Source organism: Dermacentor albipictus, chromosome 1 (assembly GCF_038994185.2).
Source record: "Dermacentor albipictus isolate Rhodes 1998 colony chromosome 1, USDA_Dalb.pri_finalv2, whole genome shotgun sequence".
NCBI classification, from domain to species: Eukaryota; Metazoa; Arthropoda; class Arachnida; order Ixodida; family Ixodidae; genus Dermacentor; species Dermacentor albipictus.
This window is the reverse complement of record NC_091821.1, coordinates 440,897,752-440,923,538: the sequence shown is the minus strand read 5'-3', so window position 1 is coordinate 440,923,538 and position 25,787 is coordinate 440,897,752. Positions and strand designations below refer to the sequence as shown.

General features: G+C 44.6%; 2 protein-coding genes across 3 annotated transcripts in view; both read right to left on the bottom strand.

Moving 5' to 3' along the window:
• The window catches only part of LOC135903072 (collagen alpha-1(III) chain-like), a 442,036-nt gene that overhangs the window by 282,212 nt on the left and 134,037 nt on the right, over nucleotides 1-25,787 (bottom strand). The window contains exon 17 of one of the 2 annotated variants that reach the window (XM_065453972.2): nucleotides 24,016-24,539. The exons of the other annotated variant lie outside the window; for it this stretch is intronic. The gene's annotated coding sequence lies outside the window, so the exon portion shown is untranslated. Of the gene's footprint in view, nucleotides 1-24,015; nucleotides 24,540-25,787 lie in introns of those variants that run through there. 2 annotated transcript variants of the gene reach the window in all.
• Nucleotides 6,592-15,280, bottom strand: LOC135919949 ((3R)-3-hydroxyacyl-CoA dehydrogenase-like). Its single transcript, XM_065453970.2, has 3 exons — nucleotides 14,920-15,280; nucleotides 9,927-10,126; nucleotides 6,592-7,029 (listed from the first exon to the last, which is right to left on the bottom strand). Exons 1-3 carry the CDS (start codon nucleotides 15,215-15,217, stop codon nucleotides 6,628-6,630), a joined length of 900 nt encoding a protein of 299 aa, XP_065310042.1. The 5' UTR covers nucleotides 15,218-15,280; the 3' UTR covers nucleotides 6,592-6,627.

The following is a 25,787-nucleotide window of genomic DNA, read 5'->3' as shown; positions in this document are numbered from 1 at the left end:
TGCACTCCTTGTATAGAACTTTTCTTGGCAAAAACTTTGAACAGTACCGAAAGCATGCTAATAAATCCATTATTCTTGCGATCTTTTGACTTTTCCGCCCTTGTGATGTTGGTCGCCTTCAAAGTATATCTAGTACACATGAACTACATAGGCATTGTGAATAAGGCACGTAAGCTCTTTGAATAGCATATAATGCCACTTTCTCCCAAATTCACTTCTCCTACCACTTCTCCCGGCCAATATGCGCCAAGTTATTTTAGCCTCATTGCAATAGCCCGGTGTAGACTTCCTTTAATGCCATTTTAAAGATCGTCAAAATTGTTGATAGCATCGGTCTGCTTGTTTTGGGCTACCTGCTATGTGTTTTTACCAATTTTACTGCTTTACATTTTCTATTGCTTAGCCAAGACTACCACAGTTTCATTTCAGGTAATATATTCATTGTTTTGGTTTTCAGATAAGACCAATTCTATTTCGTGTATCGTGTTGGACCCCTTCACGCTCGGTAGATTTTTGGCGTGCTTTGTTTCTTTGGAGAACTTGTCTGTTTTCAAACTTAGAGCAATACCTCGTCTCAATTGTGGTTTTTACCTGCTTCTTTAGGTTAGCATATGATAGTTCTTTTACGGTATTTTCCCCTCATGTTTCTGAGACTCATCTAAAACCAGTCAAGTACCAGAGGGTGCACTGATGCTAATGCACGCTTCTAAATAGGTTTTTTTATTCTATTAGGCTTTGCAAAGTAAGAATAATGTTGTAACTCAGCAATCTGTGATCGGGGCCCTTTAACTTACCTAATACTTCTACATTCTCTACAATTATGGGATTCGCGCAGATAATTTTAATTTCGCATTTGCCTACTTCGGCTTTTTCAGATTCACTTCCTACTATCGAGCTTCCAGAAGAAGATACACATTATTCAAAATTGGTTCATTTCCCCATAGCGTTCCCCTAATGTGCACTCTTAGGTATATTGTCGGTGATGGAGTTGCGAATTGCTCGCTCTGGAAGCAGATATTTTTTCACTACTTGTGTATTGAATTGATGTGTGACTATATGCTACTGGGTTTTCACAATTCTATTTCCCAATGTAACGTTTTTGTCTAACTAACATAACTTTATATACATTTAACACATAAATATGTGTGCAAATGAGAGCAATTCACTGAGAGTAACCTTCTGTTTAATACGATGGCTCCTACATTTTCGATTTTGCTTCGGAAGTCATAAATCTTGCTCAATCTAACCTTCTGACATTCATAAGAAACCCTACCCCATACGCTCTCTAATCAGGAAGGTCTCTGTAGCAGAGGACAAGCCCATTAGTCCGTGCTGTAGAGACAGCAGCAGTTCTAACCTCACTAATACCAATTAGCTATGCAATTCAGCACCTGATAATTCCTCAACCAGCCCTGCTTACCTACCTTTACTCTAGACAGCCAACGTAGTGAGCGTTTCACTTGGTACCGAGGGCATACGCGTCGTGCTACTTTAAACGTAACTGAACGCGTGCATTCCACCACCGTGAGACAAAAAATGCAAACTTTCAAAGGTTTATGCAAATCAGAGCAACTCATTCATCGAAGACATCTTGGAATTTTGACACCTTCCTGAAATCACATGAGTCCTGACTAGGTCAAGTATTTGCTATTATTTAAGATTATTCCCTTTATCTAATACGAGTTCTTGCTCATTTCTGGGGTGTTTTAATAAATTTTACTACATCTGAGCGTCACTTGCCTGTATTCCAGTGCGTGCTGCTGAATTGTGCGTCGACAGTGAATTGTTAAATGTTTGACTGCATCCCATTGAACTGATTCGCTAGGCACAAAGTGTGTAATAAAATGACTCCATCCCCACCCTGCGAAAGTGGCTCTCAAGTGACGCTCTTGAAATCAATTACTGCAGCTGCTGAGGGGAGGCTTGCAATAATTTATTAAGGCGAAAGCCAGTTGTGCGTCATACCCCGATGAGCTTGAAAAAACGCGTCATCCGGTCCAATGGCACAAAACAGTCATCACCAGCAATGGATCATACCCTCCTAACTAAGTAAGAAATGCAATGGCCCAGCCCTCTCGTAATGTAGAGGCTGCAAGCACTCAGAAAAATGAAGAATACAGTCCATACATTCATCTGAATCATGCATACAACGTACAGATACGTGGCGCCTAGTCGAGTTGCACGCAAACAAAAACCACGTGACCCTTGCCCTTAAGCCATGTCTCATACAGCCGTAGAGAGAGAGAATTTATTTGAACTAAGGCAGAGAGGTCGGCCTGATCTAGTGAGCTCGGGCCTGTGAGCAAGCAAAATATGCAAAGGCTCGTACCCCTCTAAGGCTGAGGCTACATGCGCATAGTAAAGTGAAGCGAAGAGTCATCTACCTCAGCGGAGCTACATGGCATTAAGGAGGCCCTTGTGTATATACTTCGACAGCAGCCGCCAAAGACATGGGTGATATTCACAGACTGAAAAGCAGCCCTACAAAGTATGTGGAACAGGCACAAGCGTTGCAATAATCAACCAGCAGCATTTGACATTGCTTATCTTCACCACAGGGCTAAGATTGCTGGGCATTGCATAAAGTTCCAGTGGATACCTGGCCATGCAGGCATTTCGGGAAATGAAAGAGCGGACGAACCTGCCAGAAATGGACTCCAATACCGCAAGTTCAGAAGAACATATTTTACAAAATCCGACGCTTCAACCATGGCAAAAAAATATGCCTATCAAGAAAAAAACCGCATCTTGAATCTGCCGCTTCACCAAGATAACTTCCTGCGTTACATTGACCCAGAAATGAGACCGAAAATTCCACGACCACTTCCTCGACACTTAGAGACATTGTACCATCGTCTTCGACTGAACGTGGCATATACGAACAATTATCTGTACCGCATAGGACTTACCACTAACCCATACCGTGATAACTGTCGCAACTTAGAGACAATTGAGCACATATTACTAGAATGCCCCGCGTACCGCGACGAGAGACAATTTTTTGAGCACCAAATGGACATGATTTGGCACGAACCGTTAACATTACCGAGCATCTTAGGTCCAATGCCCGGCCCTTCAAAACAGCGACGGGTTTTGGATTTATTGTTCAAATACCTGACAGAAATCGGTCAAATAGGAAAACCTTTAAAATTGCATCCTTCCTATACAAAAGCCTAAATTAACCCGCCATGACACGTGTAAAAATTAGTATCAGGTCCAGTCGGACATATCATATTTATTTTTATCCTTTTTTTTCTCCCACTCTCTTCTGGAATCTTTTAATCCCATTCCCCATCCCTATACAGAGTAGCATGCCAGCGGTTATATACACGCCGGCAAAATTCTCTGTTCTCCTAATAAAGAGCCCTCTCTCTCTCTACAAATTCATTGAAATCGCCTATACAACACACAGAACAGCATACGCTTCAATTTCCGGCTGAGGGGATGCAATGTAAAGTCCAAGACAAACGTCGTTGGCACGAGTCTTATCCCGCTCTGCGAGCGCGCGAAGCCGCAGCTAAGCATTGAAAACGAGCTGAAGAAGCCGAAGTGCTACAGCGGCAACGGGACGATGCGAGACGGCGTAAGAACAAGCGTGCAGCGGGATTTTTCCTTCACGCGTTTCATGAGTGTAAAATGCTGCCGAACTTTGGTTTAGAGTAATGGTAGTAATGCCAGTAATGGTAATTTTGACATTATGCCGCCCCTGGACATATCGACATTTCTTTTTTCCCTTGCAACTTCTATCTCTGCACTTCTAATAAATTATCCCTCTGTCTCTTGCCTCTCCTCGTATTCACGCTAGTCCTGGGGAGTCTAAACTATGCACCGAGCTTAGTACTTCTGTGCTGCTACTACACTCAACAGCGCAATAAATTATATCTAATTTCAACCAAATAACTGAAACTGAAATATCAGAGAATGCCAATATCATGACCTCTAGCAGACGTCATTGGCTCGTCGAGCATGTAGTTAGCAAAATTGTTTTGCAAAAAGAAAAAAAAATACTCAGTTCTCTTCAGCTCTACGAAGAAGGATGACCAGCGAAGCTGTGTATGTGGGCCCCTTAATGGCGAGCTGCACCTCCACCGCCGGTCGGCCAGACATATAACTATCTTCGGGATCGGCCCCCGTATGGGGAGTGCTTAACACCTACGTCGCCTCCGCAGTGGGTCGGGCCGGCATTGCGCTATCTTAGGGATTTCATTCTACACAAGGACACGATATTGAAGAAAGCAGCCCTTAAGAGCTTCCCTGTATAGAAAAAAAAGGACACTTCATGCTAAGCTGGTGAGCTTTTCGGCATTTAATACTGCTGCCTGATAACAAGCGGAACTCTGCTCCCTGCCGAAATTGGTAGCTTCATCTATTTGCATGACCGCAAACGATTTCAATCGCTTTGATGATGGCTTTGCGTAATAATGAATCGTCTAGTTCTTTAGATAACTTTATATCGATAATTTACGTAACTACTTGACTAAATATTACCTTGAGTTTTCATGAAATAGGTGCCTCTGTATAAGAACAATCACTAAGAAATCAGCTTTTATGTATTAGGTTTCTTACATTTCGAGTTTTCAACGCACATTCTGAGACACGCTGTATACAATTTTACACGCTATACTGAAAGTCTGTAGAAGCACAGGCTTGAGAAAAGAGAACTCACAGAGGTTGTTTGCGTGATAATCTTTCACGGGTCCGAGAAAACGACTGACAAAGTTTACACGAATCACTTAGGCACACAAGCGCTAAAGTGATACTTTAGTGCCCTAGATGTTACAAAGATTCATGTTTGTTCAGCGATGGATTGATTGATTGGGTGAAAACATCTTTATTTGCAGGATATTCCTAGAACTCGTGGGTGGGCCGCCTATTCCGGTAGCCCACTGGTTACTACTGCTGCACTGGCCCTCCCCACCAGGCAGTGCTGATGGTCAGGATCATCGCTGAGCAGAATAGCCTCGCACTGCTCTTTTGAGGGATTTGGAATGGGGTCAACTATGGGATTAAATTGGCAAGCCCACACCATGTGGTAGAGGTTAGCTACCTCTCCACAGGGTGGGCTTTGCGGGGAGCATAGTGTAGGGTACCGCTGGTGTAACTTAGCTGGCGTTGGATATGTATTAGTGGAGGATAGTGCGGTCTTGCCTACGTTGAGCACTACAGCTGGCAAGTTCCGGGCAATGGGCGGGTATGCGCAGTAATTGTGGGAAAGAATGCAGTATACGAAAAGAAAGTAGCATTGAAAACTTAAGAAATGGAACATCGCTAGGCAACAGCAAATAGAAAGTACCTGGTAGTAAGTCGCATTACCAGGTTGCAAGTGAACGTGGCAGGCTTTTATGAAAATGTGACACTAATGACGCAAATACCATTAGGACCTTTTTTCCTCACAACAAACGTTGTCACGCGAATTCGGCCTTACATTCTGGTCCCACACTGTGCCGTCACTTTTATTCACACTTTGTTGCGTACGTTCGTGTCTTATTTACTGATTGCCTCTTGCTATGCTTGTTCGTTCAGGCAAATATCAAGTGACACATACCATGGGCACATATTCAGTGGCATAGGGCAAGTGGCAAACACCAAAATGAATTGAGTTGCTGTCCACTCGAAAAAAGTAGCAGCGGCCACCAACGAAGGTAGAGGGAGGAGCCCCTCTATGATGTTCTTCTTGGTCACGAGGTGCCGAGCAACTATAGCGACAGTTCGTATGCCTACCATGTATGACGTTTGGGGTAGTTTCCCGACTACTTCTTCTTAGCTTCCCAACTCGGAAGTTGCCTCCTAGAAATGGCGTTCTATCTTTTTTACATGGTTGTAAGAGAATGCCCACCACGAGGTGAGACATGAGATGGCAGTGAACGAGAAATAATGAAGCAATGCAATCGTAACTAGCGCAAACAAAAGAAGATCAAAAAATAAATACTTGCATTCCAGTAAGTGCACATAGTTTAGGAATTCTCACCATAGATTCGTATATCATGCCACACATGTGTTAAATGACGCGTCACTTCTACTGGGGCCCCCTTCCAATTATATCAAAATGGAAGTTTCTTTTCCAATCCTCCCATACTTTGCTTACCAAATCCGCTGGTGCGATCATGCTGAATATCGCACTCGAAAGATAGGACTTAAATAAAGATGTGGCTGTTAAGTTAGCGCGGGAAATAATGTAACGTTGTTTTCCTGTAATTATCCTTGTGTTATGCAAAGGAGCATGAACCAATTCAAGCCATTTCAACCCGTTATTTGAATTGCTGCACAGTTCTGAAGTGAAGATTCCAGCATCTTTTTGCCAAACCAATATCTAAAAAAGCTTTAAACTTCTCGGCAAAAAAGGTATGTAAATTATAAACATAATCAGTAAATGCCTCTTGCGTTACAAAATGTGCTTAAGCGAGCCTCACACTTCATTATCATTATGATAACCTAAGGCAGGTAGCTAATTAAAGAATTTGTCTTGTGCCTAGGCATGCCTTTACAAGGTTGTTTTGTGCTCGCGGTGGTAGTGATGCATGCCTGATTGTAATGGTTAAGGCGACAAGTATTGAAATTGATGACACTGTTCTCCTAATATTCGAGGTGCACATTTAATTCATTCACATGGCGTAGGTGCCGCCTTTATTAGACCATCGCGCCTCCCGAGACTTCGACGGCGGAGCCGACCATGTACGAGCTTTCTTGCCCGCACAGGAACGCCACCACCTGCGCCACCTCTCGTGGTTGCGCAGGGCGACTGAGTGGGATGGTAGCGATAAGCTGCTCCTTCTCTTCCAGAGTGAGGTTGTCGGAGAGGGGCGTCTTCGTAAAGCCGGGAAGGACGGCGTTGCAGCGGATTCCCGTGCCTGCAACGTCTAGCGCCATTGACTTGGTCAGTCCCAAGATGCCGGACTTGGAGGCCACGTAACTAGCAATGCCCCTCATGCCACCCTTGGCCGCGAGGCTCGACACGTTGACCACGGCTCCTTCTTTCACCCCGGCTGCCAGCATCAGGCGAATGCCTGCGCGGCTCATAAGGAACGTTCCCTGCAAGGAAAGTCAAGTTAATACCGCATTAGAAGCAAGAAACCATCAGTTAAGGTCGACAACTTTCTCTTTTAAGCGACATTTGATTGCGGAGATTTGGTATGGTGTAGATTACTGACGGCTTCTTCTTTAACTGGAAATATGTGACGATTTTTTCACGACGCTACTCTCGGATAATCCAGAAGATACCGGACCATTACCAGCACATTTGTACTACTGTATCGGCTTTATGTTTTATCTGCTTTTTCCTTGGTTGCTGTATCTGGCTTATAAAGGCAACCTGGGCCTCTGTCAAGCTGTCTATACAGCTTTTAGCCCAGATTACCATCCGGTGTTATCTGGGGAATTAAGGGAATTAATGAATGAATTAATGGATACTTTCATCATCACGACTGCAGCTTCTTTCCCGAGGAAGATGTTTTCTAGCATTTTTTTTTTCGCGGCGAAAAAAAAAGCACGGTGCCCACGCTTCAAAGCTGACCCTTATATGACTATATCTAATATCCGATCATGCACTGCTCGGAAGCTCTGAAGGGTTGATGTGATAAACAAGGCAATAAAGCCAACAATAGAAATTTGGACTGAGCTTTGCCACCATCGTGGCCCAGTACGGAACGATCAGTGATATGTATTTATCATACAACACCCTAACCTTCCAGCCTGTGAATATTCGGAAAATAAGTAAATAAATAAATAAAGTAATTATTTCAATACAAGTATTCTGCAAATACCTTCCCAACTGAAATGTGAGTGTTTCAGCGAAAGTAATACTTGAAAAGTGAGAATCACTGCCCGTGTAGAAAGGGACAACGAAAAACGCGTACGAAGAGCAGGAGCGGTGACTTCAAACAATGTATTTTGGATGCGCCGCAACAGCTTCATAGAAGCACGCAGAAGGAAGAAATCAGCAAAAAAGGAAGTGTTGTTTGGTTAGTTTCCTTATCAGCTCTAAAGTTGCTTTTAGCGTTTTGTTTGTTTCTTACTTACATGCTTATGTATAGCATATTCGTCACTCTCCGGATGCTCGCTGCAAGTCGTCATGTCCCTGTGTATTAATTTATTATTTCCTCTCATGTCGCGATGTAATGCTCCCTTATCAAGAACATCCAGTAAAACGCCCCTAGTTCTTGGCTCAACTGGCGAAACGGCGTGTAGACTTCGCACACGTGGAATGAAAATTTTTTCATGTGCGCATTACATTTTAAGCCAGAAATGTCTGCTAAGACGTAAGCGATGATGAAAGCAAACAAATTTTCCTAATAATAAACTATCGTGGGAGTGATACGTCACGATGTGCCGCAAGCAAAGCATCCGGCAAAATATCTCCAAAACTTATACCTTGTACTGTTCGTCGTTTTCTGAACAGACTCACCTACTGTAGATAGGTTAACCTAAAGTGCAAGCGACAGCACTTTTATGAGCCGCGAGGTTGTATAGAGTAGGATTCCCCAATGTCGACTTTGGTTCTGAGGGATTGCAGGCGTTGAGCTTGCAATAATGCACGTTTGGCCGATTTATTATTATGCCTACTTTCAGAGCCCAAAACCGCCGTAGATATTCTTTTCACCTTAAGTACAAATAAGCGCGCACTTTACAATTTAAATGTTGCATGTTTATAGTGATATTTAGAAACAACCGCAACAAACAATGCAATTTCTAGTAGCAGGTTCATGAAACAGTTCATGCTCTAGGGCTCTATAACGTAAAACTATTCCAATATGCTTTCATTACAATCTCCTGATGTCAAATTTGCTTAACCGCCGACGTAAACATCGGGCCGTGACCCGCAGGGCTGTCTGAACGGACCAATAAAACGCTCTCCTCGTTTATACAAGGTCACGTCTCTTTGCTATGAAAACGAATAGCATCGCCTACACTGAGACGCTTGTCTTATGCAAATGGCTGAGAAGAGGTGAGGAGCACGCTCTAGTGGAGAGGAATTCGATGAGGCCGAGCCAATGCACTGAAATTCGATAAACGGATGAAGAAGATGGTGTCAACGTCTGCGATTGGTCCGCGTTCCCTTACTTATGTTGCTGTGGCTGGTCGAAAATCGCGACGGCATGCAGTGGAAGGTAAAAAATGCCTCTAAAACGGATCCTCAGCAAAGAATAGTTGGCAGAACGACGTTGTAAACATGCTGAAAGTGCTCAAAAATGTTGCACGGCCCCATAAAAAGCTTTATTGCGTGCAAATAAATTCATGCTCTCCGGCAGGTGCGAGTAGCGATTGCCTGAGGTATCGGTGGCAGCCACAGTTTATTCCTTACGGAACGAGGCAGCCGGCGGCTATTGAAAAGAAAACTCAATTTTTTTCGGCATATTAATGCATCTTTAACGAGTACACGTCACTTTGACGTGCTGAGTTCTCGTGGTTTTGCGACGTCACGTGACAGGCAGGTGAAGTGGGTGTCGGCCGAACACGTTTTACCAGTAACCAAGGCCTAATGGCGAAAAATCGTTGAATCAATAATAAATTTTGTTTTGTTCTTTCCGCTCATGCATCATCAATGGGTTCACCTCATATGAGATGGGGAGCTATCGCGGTTTTCGTGGAACGCGTGATTGACATGCGATGTGCAAGTGGTTCAAAAAGTGTTTGACCAATGGCGGATGGCTGATTGCAGAATTAGAACGGAAACGTTTGAAATAGCTTTACGTTACAGCACCGTTAGAATGGATCGTAGGCACGGGCACCGGTCAATTACGACAGAAGACATATTACAAGCCCGAATGTGACAGCCAACAGTTAACAGCTATTAGGTACAAACCTGCTTAATTTCGGTGCCTAATGTTCTGCATCTATACCACTTGACCAATGCAAGAATCTCGACCGTGATGCACCCACGCCGGTGTCCCACTTCAGATGTAGCAAATGTGTCTATCCTTGAGCCTCACCTTGAGATTCGTTTTCATTATGCGATCAAAGTCCTCTTCGCTAGCGTCAGCAATTGAAGCGAAGCGAGCGCCGGTGCCGGCATTATTGACGACTATGCTGACCGGCGTGTCATCACTGAACCCTTGAATTTCTTCAAACAGCTTCTCGACGGACGCTGATTCACCCACGTCGACTTGCACAGCGCGGTGGTCTTTGTCACCTGCGATGAAGTGCGCGCATTGCATCGCGCGAAACTGTCGTACTCTATTGGCTTAAACAAAAGTCGTGATGAAAACAGTAGAGCAAATTATACACGACTTGGTTTTGGCACAAATGAAACGCGCCAGCCATTCTCCACCAAAAACGCTTCAATACCTTCATAAAAGTAAAGGTAAAACGTGCTGAAACAGGCGTTAGTAAACGTTGACACAGCCAAGTACTTGGTTGTTACCTCTATTTCCTTACTTAAATTGTATCGAGCATGTTCATAGTATTCTGCTGAGGGCAGACACACTCCAAATGAACAAGGAATTTCAACGCTGTATCAATTACAGTAAAGAAAGTATGTACTGAATAATTAGTCAATCGATACTGGACTACGCTTGTACTACTTCGGACTCCTTTACGCAAATTCTACGGAAGAATCTGGAATCCGTTCGAAACCGAGTCGTGTGCTTCGTGACTAGAAATTACTCGAAACCGCGCACCATTATTTTAATAAAGCGTCGCCCCAAACGAACCGAGCTATCAACGCGCCGTGAACAATTTCGTCTCGTATTTTACAGCGTAGTTGGACACCTCTACCCTCCAGTACATTTGTCATGTCCGTGGCCAAAAATAACCTATTTCGTCAGCCGATGCAGGAAGTTGTGCAATACCGGGCGGACCCACCGATGAGGTCAAGGAGACATCAAGCACTCCGCCACTAGTAAAAATAAGAATATTGAACAGTAATAAATAAATAAATAAATATGTCCATATGTCTTTTCTGTTTGGGCGTCCAGAATGACAAAGATAAGCGTGGGCAGATCCCGGAGATCGCGCAATATCTGGCCGACCCGTGGTGGAGGAAAACCAAGCATCAATCATTCTGCCCCTAATACCAATAATAGTAAATAAATATAAAGGAAATAGCTCAATGAAGATGGATAGTTCTAAGTCAATGGGTAAACTGGAATGCTTTGTGAACAGCACATGGACTCACGATGAGGAGCCATTGCCACGTACACAAAGGAAAAAAAGATGTGTGTGCAACCACACACCCTTGACTCGCAAGAATAACATGCCGCCGATTGTGGGGATGCGTGTGCCATACAAACAAAAGACGTAATTCTGATATACACTGTGTATTTATCTGCAGGCCAACCCAAGTGTGATATCGAGAAGTTCATGACCAGGCACTCTGCATGGTTTAGCTGCGTTAAAAATACTTCTGTGATCATCGTAGGAGAGTTCAATCGAAGCATTTCAAAACTAGACAAGCAATGGATCACTCAGTTTGTGCTAGAAGAGTTTGGTTTGAAGTACCACACCAATCGAAGTCACTCAACTACTGTACAATGTTCCTCTACAGATTTAAATTTGGCCAACATTAAGTATACGTTTGTAGCAGAACCAAGCAGTGTATATCACAGTAACCAGAAAGCTATGACCACTAACATTACCAACTGACGAAAATTAATACATGTACGCGTCTCTAACCTTTTCTGATGTACTACAGCTTCGCTGGTCTTTCACCTTTACAGAGTGGAATGGCACCTTCACTTTTTTTAACCCGCAACATTTTTAATCTTACAGTCGTTGATCGAAATGGGTAACTGCAGCAACGGACGTACGCTACAAAACCTCGCGATCACCCTTTAAAGACAAGAGAAATGTTCGCACGCGTTCTTTAGCCTTGAAATCGGATCGTGGAAGAGGTGACTCAAGTTTATATATCTTGGGAATATCCTTAAGGCATATCTGGCTTTATGACCTCATGTAGAGGGCGTAAAAATAAGTAAGCGCTCAAATAACATTGTGCCCCGAGATAATAATGCTGGGCAGCCATAAACATCACAGTATTTGCCTTAGCTATTTTCATCCAAAAGCTTCATTCGAGCCAGGTCTCCTAAATAAATCACGTATGAAAACTATGAGATATTAGATATCACTGTCGAGTAAGCTTCATGTAGAGCGTCTAGCAGGGGACAACGCATACCACATGTCGTATGCATGCAATCTGATTAGGATAACTCCCGCAGACGACATGGATATAGTTTTCGTTCACAAAATAGCCAAAATGACATATCGCGCAATCACGGTGCAGTGGTTGCATGTAAGCTTACTTAGAAAAATTTTTTCACCCCCCCTCCCATTCACATTACAGCTGTCGCACTTAGTGTAACTTACTGCAGACCGTTTTAAATAGTTTTAGATAGTGCCGCGGTGCTGAATCCATAGAGTTTGGTACAATAATTACTTGAGGGAACTGTGACGCTATTGTCTACTGCCACGGCAAACGGAGCTGGTTAAGCCACCATGAAAATGATGCTTAGTACATGAACTTGCCTATCACTCCAGCTTTCTGGCTCTTAAACGGCTTCACGACATTGGAAAATAATCATATCCAAACAAGAACTGCAATACAAATATATATATATATATATATACTTTATGAAAACTGACCGACGGAAAGATTCGTACACCGAACTTGTAGCGTAGAAGGCCTATATTGAAATCATTATGCCACAGACTAACGAAGAAGCGGAACCATTCCAATTATCAGCCATTGTGCAGAGTCTGATTTTCTTCTTCGTTTAAATAAAGTATACATTGTTTTGAAATTTAGGCCAATGAAGGAAGACCAAGCGCAATAATCAAAGCCACAAGGACGTTTGAAACCACAATTAAAAACATACTTACGGTATTGTGCAACGTTTTTTCACTCAGTGCAGCTGCAGGTTAAGTGATCGTAAAGTCTCAACATTCTTAAACGTTAAAACTTGATGTACTTAATCTATTTCAAAAAAAATCATAGGAACATTCTAACGTTTCACTAGTTTCCATGTTGTTTCTATTGAACGACTTAAGCATGGAGGCATCGATACTTTGTGAGCAGGCGGCCATCTTGTGCGTCGCTGCGAGGGAACTCGCGCTGTCGCAGGCGCGTGTGAAAGCTGTCAGAGGAAATCGCTCTGCCAGGTGCGCGGCAAAGCTTAAGACGGTCACCATAGTGCCTTGAAAATCGCTGCCGTACGCCGCATGTTCAAGCAAGGACTGCGTGAGATGTTGAAAAAGAAATAATTTGTAATAGAGTAATTTGTTTGTTAACCGAGCTCAATAATGAAGGACATCAGCCTTTACCTGTCATTTGCCAATGTGACTAGACTTAACAAAACTGCTACGAACTAACTTTTAACTAAATGCAATAGCGGGCATATTGTAATTGCTGTATTTGAAGACACCAATACTCAGAGCAGAGCACTTAGCTGGAAATGTTTTTGACGATGATCCCGATAAACATGCACTAAACTTTAGCATCATATGCATTGCTGTTCCAGTTAATACTGTTTGAATTAGTTTAATTTGAATATCGCTGCATATCGCACGCACTTATCAAGCCTGGCGCGTGGCAGGAAGTTTCTAGCAAAATCTTATTCTTTGAGCTAAGGCTTACTTACAATGTGTCGAGTAACAAACCATCCCCAAATTCACCAAACAACAGGCACGAACAAGATTCTTAGTTCAAAAATTCTTAATACTAATGACAATATTGTAGGGCATTATTTGCTGTCAGCTGCTGCTGTAAACATTTGTAAATAATGATCGTCATTTCGCCTGAAATACTCTCTTTTTACTACTCATGGAAAGTCGTACGCGGTGTTGTCGTGTGTTCTACATCTGATGGTGGCAGGCACGAATCCTAGAGTATGTACAATCGCGGTCAAAATACGCAGCCCACGGCTCCGGGGGCAGCAGCGGCTGCGATACCAGACCGCGGCACGGCTATCTCTATCGGGTGCCTGCTTTGAGGGCACATCGAGTGACAACAAACTTCGCTCTCACTCTCGTACAGCCGCGTCACCCTCTTGATGAATGCGATGCTCAGCTGTCCCGCTGCTGATGGTCAGTGCACAGGAGGGCACTTCCATTTTGCTTCGTTCGCTGCGCTGCCGTAGTTAGCACGGCGGCGGCGGACGGCTTCCGGGCATGGCTGGCAGGTTCGGACAGTTTCTGCAATGTGAGCCTAGTAACGCTACAGCCTTAAACGAGCAAGGTTACATTAAACAGGACGGACGTTGGCACCAACTTGCTTGCTACTCCTACACGCCAGTGCCTTGCCATGGCGTCTTTCACTGAGAGCCTGCATGCACGTGCGCCGTCCGTTCAAGCGCCAGGCACGGGCGCGAGGAGCACGTAAACGTGACGTGTGAACCCCAATCGGGCACTGCTAGGCATACGTGCCGTGCGCTTAGCTGAACGTCCACACGCGTGCCTGGCACGCGTGCCTGGCGGAGCCGGTCTGTGTATGCAAGGGAAGCGAGCAGGCGATGGCGCGAGAAGGAAGGCAAGCGCGCACAGACGAACCCTCTTTCCAACTGACCGGGACGTCAGCGACGAAACAGCCGAACGCCTCACTTGAAATTTATCAAGCGTCTGACTTGGCCGCGCGAGAGTGAGGGAAAAGATAGGCGGCGCCCGATGGAGATAGCAGCGACGCGGGGAGACATCGCAGCCGCTCCTGCGCCCAGAGCCGTGGGCCGCTTGTTTTTGGCCGCGACTGTACAACATTCACACCATGCATCACATAACATAGGGTCGACCATTCTGCGACACTCGCACAGCAAGTAATCTAACCGCGAGCGCGTTTTACGTAGCGGCTACAGCACGCGTGATAATACACGATATAGCTGCTCTGTCTCTCAGTAAATCATCGCCCGATAATGTGCTATGGGGCTGGGCTTTCATAGGCAGGTAAACTTCACCAAAAGGCGTCAGAACAAAGCAAAGTAGTGGTGTGGCAATACGAACCAGGCAGGGAGTTCGAGACCTTTTGAGCCGCTTCGAAATTGATGTCGGCTACGACGACGCGGGCACCCCTCTCGGCGAGCACATGACAGATGGCTTCACCGATGCCGCTGCCTCCTCCGGTGACCACTGCAAGGCGCCCGCAGAATTCTCTCTCGGCGGACATGCTCGCGTGTTCGTCTCTAGACAGCGTCTGCCCCAGCTGCAGTGACCACGGTGCAAGGGCCCTCGTCTTGCCTGCTGCTTCCCTGTCGCTATATTCTCTGCCACTGCACCGCTGCGTATCGCCCTGATAAGCCATCTCACTTGTTTTTCCATACTTGAGCTTGTTTGGGCTGGCTGCTAAGAAGTAGCTGCCTTCTTTGTTTATTTTTTTTTTGTCGTACGCCGCCTCATTTCCATACCAACTGCTGTGTCGCCACCGTAGGCCCTTTCTCTCGAAGTCGCTTTTTGGCTGCGTCATTCCTTTCAATTGTTGCGAAAGGAAGGCTCACAAAACGGACCAGGATGAGAGGGCCAGCTTTTTCTTTTGTTTCGAATCGGCGGCCGATTGTTTGAAAGGAACTTACGATGAGCTGTCGCGTTCTTTCCGCCCTGCTGTGGCGGCCTTAGTTTGCAGCCAGGACCAGTAGCAAAAGTGGCTGACAAAATTTAGGATGAAGGGACGGTTACGCTTGAGCGGAAAGAATCCCTCTACGTGCTCCGAGCCTCCCTCCTCGCTATGGCAGCTGTTTGTGAACTAACCGAGGTGGTGACGGCGCAAAAGACCACAAGCTGGTTTGTCACGTCAGCCGCCAATTAGGAAACCGGCTGTTGTTCTTTCGTGTGGGAGAGAACCTATGGTCAGACAGTTTAGCACAATGATGACGGCAAGGACGACGAGAAAGATGGCGGGGTCGTCGTCGTTGTTGAATATAACAACGACGACAAGCCTTCTGTCGTGAACAATACACAACAGCGAAAATTTGTGATGAATTTTAATAACCTCTCTCCCATAAGATGCCGACTAGCCTACCAAAAATGCCACGAATATTAATTTCATAGTTTTTTTTTTTCATAGGGCACTTAGAAACGTTCAACACGACGAAATAAATTTATGCTAAAGTTACGTGCGCAATACAGGCTCTGCGATCCCGTGTGGAATCAATACGCAAGAATGATGCTATGTTACGATCCGCGGATGCGCGCTGGTGTATTTATCGAGGCCTAGAACAGCAAGAACACACTGGTGCCGAGCAATTGTGACTACGTGAACCAACTCTCAATCATTTATGTTTCTGCGCTGGGATCGCCTCAATACTTTGCCGTCAAGACCCAGTAGACTCAAAATAAACAACTCCGACGCATCTGTGTAGACGCACTTGCAGCGACGGTTTACTTGTAGAGGAAGGTCAATACATTTCATTGGCGCACTTCCGAAGCATCGCGAGCAAAGCCGGCAGCGTCAGTATAAGCATGCACAATAACAACGCTGATTCCTCTACTGCGTGTTGATTGACTTACTTCGTGGTCGAGAGTTTGCACGTTACATCGGCAGTAACAAGTTAAAGAATCTATCTCAAGATTTGTTAAGCTTTCGCTGAACGTTTACTGGCGCCAAGGCGAGTGCGCCATGATATGCCTAGTTTATTATTCACCTTTGCATCAGGACACGCTTGAAGACACTAAGCGCGCATTAAAGTCGTCAGTCATTCGCCGAGCAAATTATGTGAGCAAGACAGAAAAGGAGGAACTTGGGCATGCAAGTTGTGTGCATGCATGTGTGCATCACAAAGTATTTGCGAAACCAAGAATAGGGCTGACAGATGGAGTAGCACACTGTAGTATAAAGGTTATACACAAGGATGAGGTGCCTCAGAAAGGCTGCCCAACGTATCGATAGGAAGACCTATCTTCTTCAAAGACGGCTTTCTCATTCTGGGTAGGTTAGCTTTAGCGTGTTAGTAGAGTGACGTCACGTGCACTCGTGGTCGGTGGTCGCTGGCTGTACAGGGTGAGACTGAACAGAAAATGAGCGCTTTCACCTGACGTCTCTAGGCCTGGTTCATAAGACGAAGGGACAAGAGTGGGAGAGTGGGAGGGCAGCAAATGAATAAACAAACAAAGCAAGAAAAAGAAAAGCATAGGAGGGTGTTGGGGGGCGCGAGCTAGGTTAGCGAAAGTTGGACGTTGCGCTTGTTGGTATATCACAATGGAGGCAAAAGGACGGAAAAAGCCTTAACGAGATGTCCAGGCTTATCATTGAAGCATATCACACCGCCACCTTTGGTGGGTCTTGTATCAGCAAACCATCCATCTAATTATCACGAAGAGTGTTGGAATTTATGCGCTGGCATGATTCTTTAACACAGATTTTCCATTCTGCCGCGAGACACGCTGTCAGGTTGCCCGGAGCACATGCAAAGGTCCATCTAAATCGGTAGCGAAACTTGAAACGAAAAGTGTGCGAAAACCTATGGTCAAGGATATCAATTGCTCAATATCAAAATGCTCTAAAATTTCAATCAGAATGCTGGCATAAGAGTAACTTTTCTGTTTCACATATTTTTCCGGCACTAAACGAACAGATGTTATCTTCATTCTATGTCACAATTTATTAGTACTTTCTTGGCGACCCCTACCAAACAGTGATTCTGGCGCAAGACATGGCAAGGCCGTGCAAGCCAGCTATTGTGACGTGAGGAACGGCGTTTCTCACTTGAACGCGATGGTATCGTTCGATTTTTTTTTATTTCGTTGCATGTTTCTTTAAAGCGGGGCATGCGCTTCACTTGCAACTTTCCGTGATCGAGTGCGCTGCATTCGTTGGCAAAACGTGTGAGTGCAGATTTTTTTGTTTATCGTGCAAGTTAACGCTGCGGCTTCGGACGCGCTTGTCTCGTCGTAATGATAGATGCGGAACGTCCCCCAAAGAAACGTCGCGCTATGTTCGTTTACTCTCTGTAACCCCGGCCCTGAGTGTCCTACGGGCAGCAAAATTAGTAAGTGGAATGTTTTCTAAAGTGAGTGTGGGGAAACGTTGCCTGATAATTGTTGGATATGAATACACCGTGTCACAAGGAATTACGAATGATTCTGTGCAAATGATTCGCATAGGTCGCTTTGCATTACGACTGTGTGCTGGCCATAGTACCTTTCATCATTGAAACATGTTTTGTTTGGTCAGTTATATTGGTCGCATTGTTTAGGACGAATAAAAGTGAAGTTCATTTTGAAAGCTTTTCGGCTGTGTCATTTTTTTCTATCGTATTCGCTCACCTTCCTATGAAAGCTACTGGAGCCATTGCCATCAATAACAGCTTAATTACGCTCACATTACGACATACACCACTATTAGTAGTTAAAGGGCGCGCTGGCGTTTTAGGTGAGACGAGTATCAAGCTCGCCTCAGCCTGAAAAAAATAAAAATAACTGCTGTCGTAGCGGCTGTAATGCCGGACGCTAACGAATTTCAAACATTCGCTCCAAGCAGCGTAAGATCTTGACGTCACAGCCATTTCCTGTTGTGATGTCACTTCTTTGTTTCTTTTTTATTTTTGTGCTTGCTGTTTGTTGTCTCCACGATACGAAGATGGCGACAGTTACAACGAGCCCTATTTTCTCGACATGTGGGCTTCTATGGAAGTTTCAGCTTACATGTACCTTGCACATGTTGTAATGCATGCGGGAGAACAGGCGTTCCAGTTAATTTGTAAACAAAACGTTGTTTCATGAACTGAAGCTCACAATTAACTGGAATGCCAATGCATTTCTCCACAAAGTTAGGGAATTTATATCTGGAAACTGGTGTTGTCCTGAGAATTCGTTCCAAGTGGATCCACCTTGCGGAGTCCACCGCTAGAATCTGTAAATTCCAATATGGGTCATAAAATAATTACCTTAAAAGTCAATAAGCGAATTGTTGTTAATTAGTCGATATTGCATTTCAATTTTTTGTGCAACTACTGTCCGTCCCTTCGAATAGACCGGCTCATCAACTGGAATTGAGCTATCTGCCACAGGCAACTTTAAAGAAATGTTTGAAAGTGTTCGCTGAAAGACCCTGTATCTACGCTGGGATACTGCAATAAATACTCGTTGTTGAAAGTTAGCTCCAAATGTGTCTGTCGTCTGTGTTCTTTGTCATGTTTCTGATGCACTACGCCTTTTTCATCCGTCTAGGTTAGCGACCCTTTGAGAGTATCGTTGGCAGCGTGCGTCTGTAGTTTTAGAGCCGGTCCGTGAGCGAGTAACAGAAAGACATGAGTTGAAAAAATGACTTGAGTAGCCTAGCACCAATGTGTCGGGTAATCTTGAAGGTGTTAAGACGGCTACACGCAGTTTGAGGGCATTGCCGTGGTAGTTGGAAGCTAGAGCCTTGGTCTTTCAAGGGACGTAAACGTCAGTAGATCGGCATAGGCTTCGTCACGGCGATATACAGAACTGGCATGACTCTGTGTGGTCGATGCACCAAAAAAAAGGTATCCTGGCATCTGGGGCTTTGGAATGTGTCAGTTAGGGTCTTCAAAATAAATGGAAAGTAAAAAGAAAGGCGGGAAAAGAAACGGAAGAAAAAATAGGGTGAGAGAACAAAAGGCGGGAGAGGGCAGGTGCACATGGGAAAACGACTCGTATAGTTGATATATATGCTTAAAAGCGTGGAAAGGAATATTGAATCGAGTGATAAGCTAAGTGAGGTTAACAATCGAGGTTTGCTAGTAGAACAGCGTGTTTTTTGTCTTTGTTAATGATATGAGAATTTCAGATTTAAGTTAGAGCTTTTAGCGATTCTATGTTATCATGGGTCAAATTAATTCCCGTCGCGTATAGCAATTTAAACTTGTGTGCATCCTCTCGCGAGGTGATCGGAAACTTGTATGTAGTTTATAGAGCCTTATTTTATCAAATACATGGCCATGTTCACAAAAGTGGCTGGTTCCTGCGTTGGGTAAATTGTGCTTCGTATTTGCATGATGGCCATTGAGTATTGCATGAATTTATTGTCCAGTCTCACCTACGTATTGTTTGTTGAAGGGGACATATTCTAGACAGTAGACTTTGTAGCTTGACGTGCACGTGAAACTCGAAATTATGTTGGTAAGGTTATCTGGCGTTGTACTTTTTAGCATAGTAGTAAATTGAATATGTTAGCATGTAGAACACTTGGGCGGCCACAGGGACTGGATGTTGGCTTCGTTGTCTTTAGCTTGGCATGTACGATAATTTCCATGAAATTACTCTTTCTGCTACTGGCTACTCTGATCGGGTCGTGAAAAATCTTATTAGGTTTTTGGTTGCCGGTGAGAATTTCGTATCGTTTACTGTGGGTGTTGTTCATTTTTGGGAGTGCGTCTCCGAATTTAGTAATAAGAAGGGCCGCTGTTCTTCTTGCGATCTTAGGACGGGGTTTGAGTGCCTCGCTTCGATGTAGTTTGGCTACATCGGTGTAGGCTTTTTGAAGGGCATTGTTTAGGTGGTTACTTTTTGAGGGGGTTTTTTAAAGTGATCGAGTCTATCTACTTAGTCTTAGTTTTCAACGTGAATGCGACGTTGACTTGTGGCTTGATCTTTAAAGGCGCCTTGTTTGCAATGCTTGAGATGATGTTTTGCATATTTTAGGTACTGTTGTCAATATACATTCTTGTGTCCAGAAAGTTTATGCGTTCATTTGAAGATGCCGGTGGGAATTTTATTCTTGGGTGACGAGAACTTAGGAATGTTGCGGATCTGTCTTCTATACTATGGTGACCGTGTCCAGATATTATAAACAAGTAGTCTATGTATCCTAGGCACGTTCGAGGTTTGTCTGTGCAGCGCAACGGGAAATCTGTGTCTAGAGTCCCCGTAAATATGTTCGCGTAGGTTGGTATAAGTGGTACGCCCATACTTCTCCCATGTATTTTAGGTAATTGAACAAATTCCAGAATAGACACGTAGACTTCAATACAGTGTTGTGGATTGTATTTAGACAGCGGTTTCTTTAGCGAAGATAAACCATCAGAGATTGGAATGTTGGAATACAGAGCCGTGACGTCGACTGTTGCGAGAATTATGTGTTGTGACCATGTACTTTTAGAATTAATGTCCTCCATAATTCACAGTAGGGCGAGGAGTACCTTGTAGAAATGACGGTTTAATGAGGGATCTTTGGTGATTTCGCAAAGCATTTCTCAACTCCAAAAGACTCAATGGCTATCGCGCACATGCAAAACACAATTTACCTAGCCATATACTCGGTAAAGCAAAGCTCTATATACTACAAACAAATTTCGTTTCACCTTGAGAAAGCAAGTATACGGAATCGTACCTCATACACAAGTGTAAATGCCTATCAATTTGGCACGTGGCAACTTAGACTCGCTGAAATCTCTAACCTAAACATGAAACTCTCATATTAACAGATGCCGTAAAGGCGTTGTGCAGCAGATGACCTCGATTTTTGACTACGCCTATTACTGCACTTCTAGTTTTCCCCTGCCTGTCCCTTACTACTCAATTCAATATTCTCATCCACGCTTTTAGCGCTTTCCCATTTGCACCTGCCCCTTGCTGTTTTTTCTCCTGTCACCCTCCTAGTTGTTCTACCGCTTCGTTTTCTTAACTTTTTTTCTTTTTATTTCTTTTTAATCACCCCCACAGACAATTTCAAAAGCTCCGCATGCCAGGTTACCTTCTTCGGCGCCTCGATCACACAGGGTCACGCCACCTCTGCATAACGCCGTGACGGCGCCTTCCTGAAATGCTAAGGCCCTTGAAAGACAAATCCGCGAATTTTCAGCTAATCCATCCAATGCCCCCAGATTCCGTGTAACCATCTTAACACCTTCAATACTACCCAACGCATTGGTGCTAAGCTACTCAAGTCGTCCCTTCACCTCATGTCTTTTACTTACTAACGCATTAACCGGCTGATCCGCTCTTCTAAACCAACGAGCGCACGCCACCGACACCGCTGGAGGCTCCGTAACCTCACGCTCCGCCAACACCGTCCTATGTCCTTCTTTTTTCTGTTCTTGCTTCTTTTTTTTTTGGCTTTCATCTACTTCTTCTTTTTCTTTTCTTTTTTGCCGTCTTCTCACTTTCCAAATCTAGTCCCATCGTCTTAAAGAACACGCCGAGAGACGTCAGGCGACAGCGCTTTTTTTTCTTTTTTTGAGCCTCTCCCTTTACAGCCAGCCGACAACAATCGCACGTGACGTCACTCTACTAACCTTTTAAAACTAACCTGTAGAGGAGGAGAAGGCCGCCTTTCACGAAGATAAGCCCTCCTTTCGAAACGTCAGCCAGTCTTTCTGTGCTACCTTACTCCTGTTTTTAAGAAAGTATTCACAATGACTATCATTTTACCGCAAACGATCTTCTTCCCACGTGCAATGTTCGCCACGCTTGGTAGCCACTTTTGCGAATAATTTGGGTTCCTGTTTGTGTATTAGAATGGTTTTTTAGAGTTTGGACTGCGCAACATTTGGACGACACACACAGAAGGGAAACACACACCACAGAGCGCTCTGTGGTGCGTGTTTCTCTTCTGTGTCTCTCGTCAAAATGTTGCGCAATCCAACCTATAATATGCTATACCCACACGCCCAGTTGTCAAACTTGTTAGAATGGGTTCTCTTCCAATTTGACTCAAATCCAACGGCGATCTACTCAATGAATATTCGTTTTCACTCCTGCTCTCGGGCAAGTAACGCGCAACCATCTTTTCCTTTGTAAATTTGTCTGCTTCCACGACGACTGATTTCTTTTTTGTTTTTGCATATCTGTTGGAACACATTACCAGACATCGGCCTGACACATAGGCAGGGTCCACGCCAGGCCGTGGCCGCAATATTTTATTGGCAGCAAGCTTTATTCACCCATTAAGTGTTTTTGACGACCTCAGCTTGTCACACGCAATCGACATTTTATACCACTAGCAATTATTAGGGCACAGCAGTCCCATTCTTGCCACCGGCTTCGGCGTCGCCGCCGCCGCCACGTTCCGTATAAAGTCCAAGGGCGATTATAGTCGCCGCGCGCCGTACGCTGCATGTGCGAGTGAAAGCGTGCGAGGGTAAGCTGAAGATCGGCGCTCAATCTCGCATGCTGAAGGGAGGAATGCGGAGAGAAAGCGCGCCGTCCACTGTCGTGTGCACAGAGCCGGGTGAGGGTAGGTAGGTGGTTGCGTTGTACTTCAGCAGCCACGCGCGAGCTTTATATTGAAAGCGATCTCCTATGGGGACTCAGTCGAGGTGGGTCAACCGCTCGTAGCTTTGCATGTGCGGTTTTCTTGCCGCTCAGTTTGCTTCAAAGCGATAGACAGCATGAAGGTCGCTTCAATCGGCGCTACTTCCGTGATCCCTCCCTCCAACGTTTTGACAACGACTGTCAGAGGTCATCGAATGTAGTTTGGGCCTGTTTGTCTGTCGGCGCTGACATCATGCTTGTTAGCTTATTTAGCAAGCGAGCGTTCACAAGTTTATTTGCCATCGCAATCGATGTTTCGCCTTTTGGGCGAAGCTGCGACGTTTTTGGATTAGGACGAGCCGATCTCGTCATGGGTATTCCGCCACTTCTTCAATGGCTTGTGATGGTTGTCAAAGTTTGTCGTTGGGTTTAGTACATAGATGGTATTAGTGGTTTTGTTTTCGGCGCGTTTATTTGAGTTCATTTTTTCACACTACAAGGCAGGAGCCATGCCATGCGAACTGAGTTTGCCCTGTTCTCATGGGATTTTCTCGGTACCATGCAGTTGATGGACTCCAGTAGGCGTGGAAACATTAGATTACAAACAGTCCATTTCAATATAATTCAGTGCAGTACAGCTGTTCCAAAGAATCTATATTTTTCGAGGGCTTCCAGGAGTGCAGCTCTCTGTTTGTTATAACAAATCAATTATTATTTTTACCGATAAATGTTCTTAAGTTAGAGTTCAGAGCCCTAAATAACTTAATGAAAAGTTTTGTATCATAAAAAGTATAGCCAATTTGGCACCATTCATATAAACACGGTGAGCCCCTAAGGGGTTGATAGATCATATGTTGACAAGTAAGGCACAGCGATAACAAACGAATAAACTGCAGATTGTAAACCATTCCACTTTTTTGACAACTACAAAGTACACGCAATGCCGCTATGTTTTGCCTAAGGTCGCTGTGCAACCTTGGGTAAGATACAGCGGCATTGTGGCAATTACATATAGCGACAATGCACAGTTACCGACGACGCGTCAGTCCAGTGGCGATATAGTTGTGGAAGGCGTCCGCACAGTTATTAAGTGGCCATGATGACAGTGCAGATTAGTGAGGGTGAACCGGCCATTTACGAAAAGTTCGTTTTTGAATAACGGTGGGCCATATGTCTGAAGGAAGATCTCTCTGAAGTGCAATAGTTTCCTGTAGCGAGCACCTTTGTGATATAAATGTTCTGGTCGATATCGATAGCACGTCTTGCCGCTTGGGCTGTCTTCCAGTCTTTTCGACACATAGTAGCGCTCCTTGATGTAATGGTAGCAGCTCACACAGGAACAGAACGCAGAAGTGTAATTTGTGTATTGGAAAATGCTCGTATGGGGTTGCGTACAAGCGTTGAGTCTTGACCCAACGTTTTAGAACGGGGCAATTTTCGTCCCCCTGTCGAAGCCTGACTCCAGAAACATCCACCTGCATGACGAGAAAAAAAGCACTATTTATGACAGACACGCAAGGTAAGATAAAGGTTTGAAATTTGAGCGAAAACTGTATCGACATTCCGGTTGTTGCAGAAAGTCCGGGTAAGTTGGCATGTTCTCTAGTCAGTCTAGTATTGAGAAAGTTTTGTACCAGAATGCTTAGTGCACTTTGCAATTGCTATGGGCAAGGCTTTTGGGAGCACAAATCGCTGATCTTCACGTTTTTTCGTTGCCGCATTTAGTGTGGGCCGTATGCCAACTTTGCAATTCTTGTTTTCGGTTTTTCAGCCAATAATACTGAACTGTTGACAGAAATGTGAGCATAACAATGAATTACTTTTTTGTTTCAACGGAAACTCGCTAGCAATGTGGAGCATCACTCTAAACTTTTGAGGCCCTATATGCGTAAGGGGCAAGGAAATAACGGAATAACATGCGGTATGTAGCCGGGTCAGCTCAGCCGAATGTGGAAGGAATAATGAGCAAGAGCACAGTTTATGCAAAGGTCACAAACACGCATAGTACTAACTTTCACAGGAAAAGCAACGGGAAAGAGTAGCATACTTAAATTCCAGTGACTTCTCACTAGCCATATATCCGCATTCTATAAGGCGTTGGATGTAAAAAGAAGACATCGACTTAAAGCACACGACCCATTGAGAGGAGTTTGGAATTCACAATGCGTCGGCCACAGCGGACTCCCCTTGGGCTACAGGATGTTTAAAAATACCGCTCCAATAGAAAGCCTATGATACTCTTTTCGTTCTTTTACTGGATATAGCGTCACTTCCATTTTAATTTTATTTTTTTGCGAGAGATGTTCGCACCCCACATAGATGGCGCTAAGCCCCATAAACAACTGAAAAACCGCCATATCTTGAAAGCGTGGGCTTCTATGCAAACTTCGCTTCCACGTATACACATTTACCTTTGATCGTTTTCATCCTCGAAATTCTCGGTGCGTCTTTCATCGTACTGTGGTGTGTTTCTGAAAGGTCAATCACGTTGTCTCTTGTTATTGAAGAGGTTTGAACGCTCAATAAAAGCACCAGTTTCTCCGAAAAGTCCGCCATGGTAGTATAGAGGCTAGAAGATTTGACTAGTGTCGTGAGGAGGCGCCCTCGCCAGCCGCCGCGCCGAAACCTGTTTCGTTGCTAGCGTTGGTGGCGCTGTTCGCGGCAGCCGGGTTAGGCGAGCAGAGAAGACCGATGCCGCTGCCGCAGCTCCTCGTGTCGCTCGT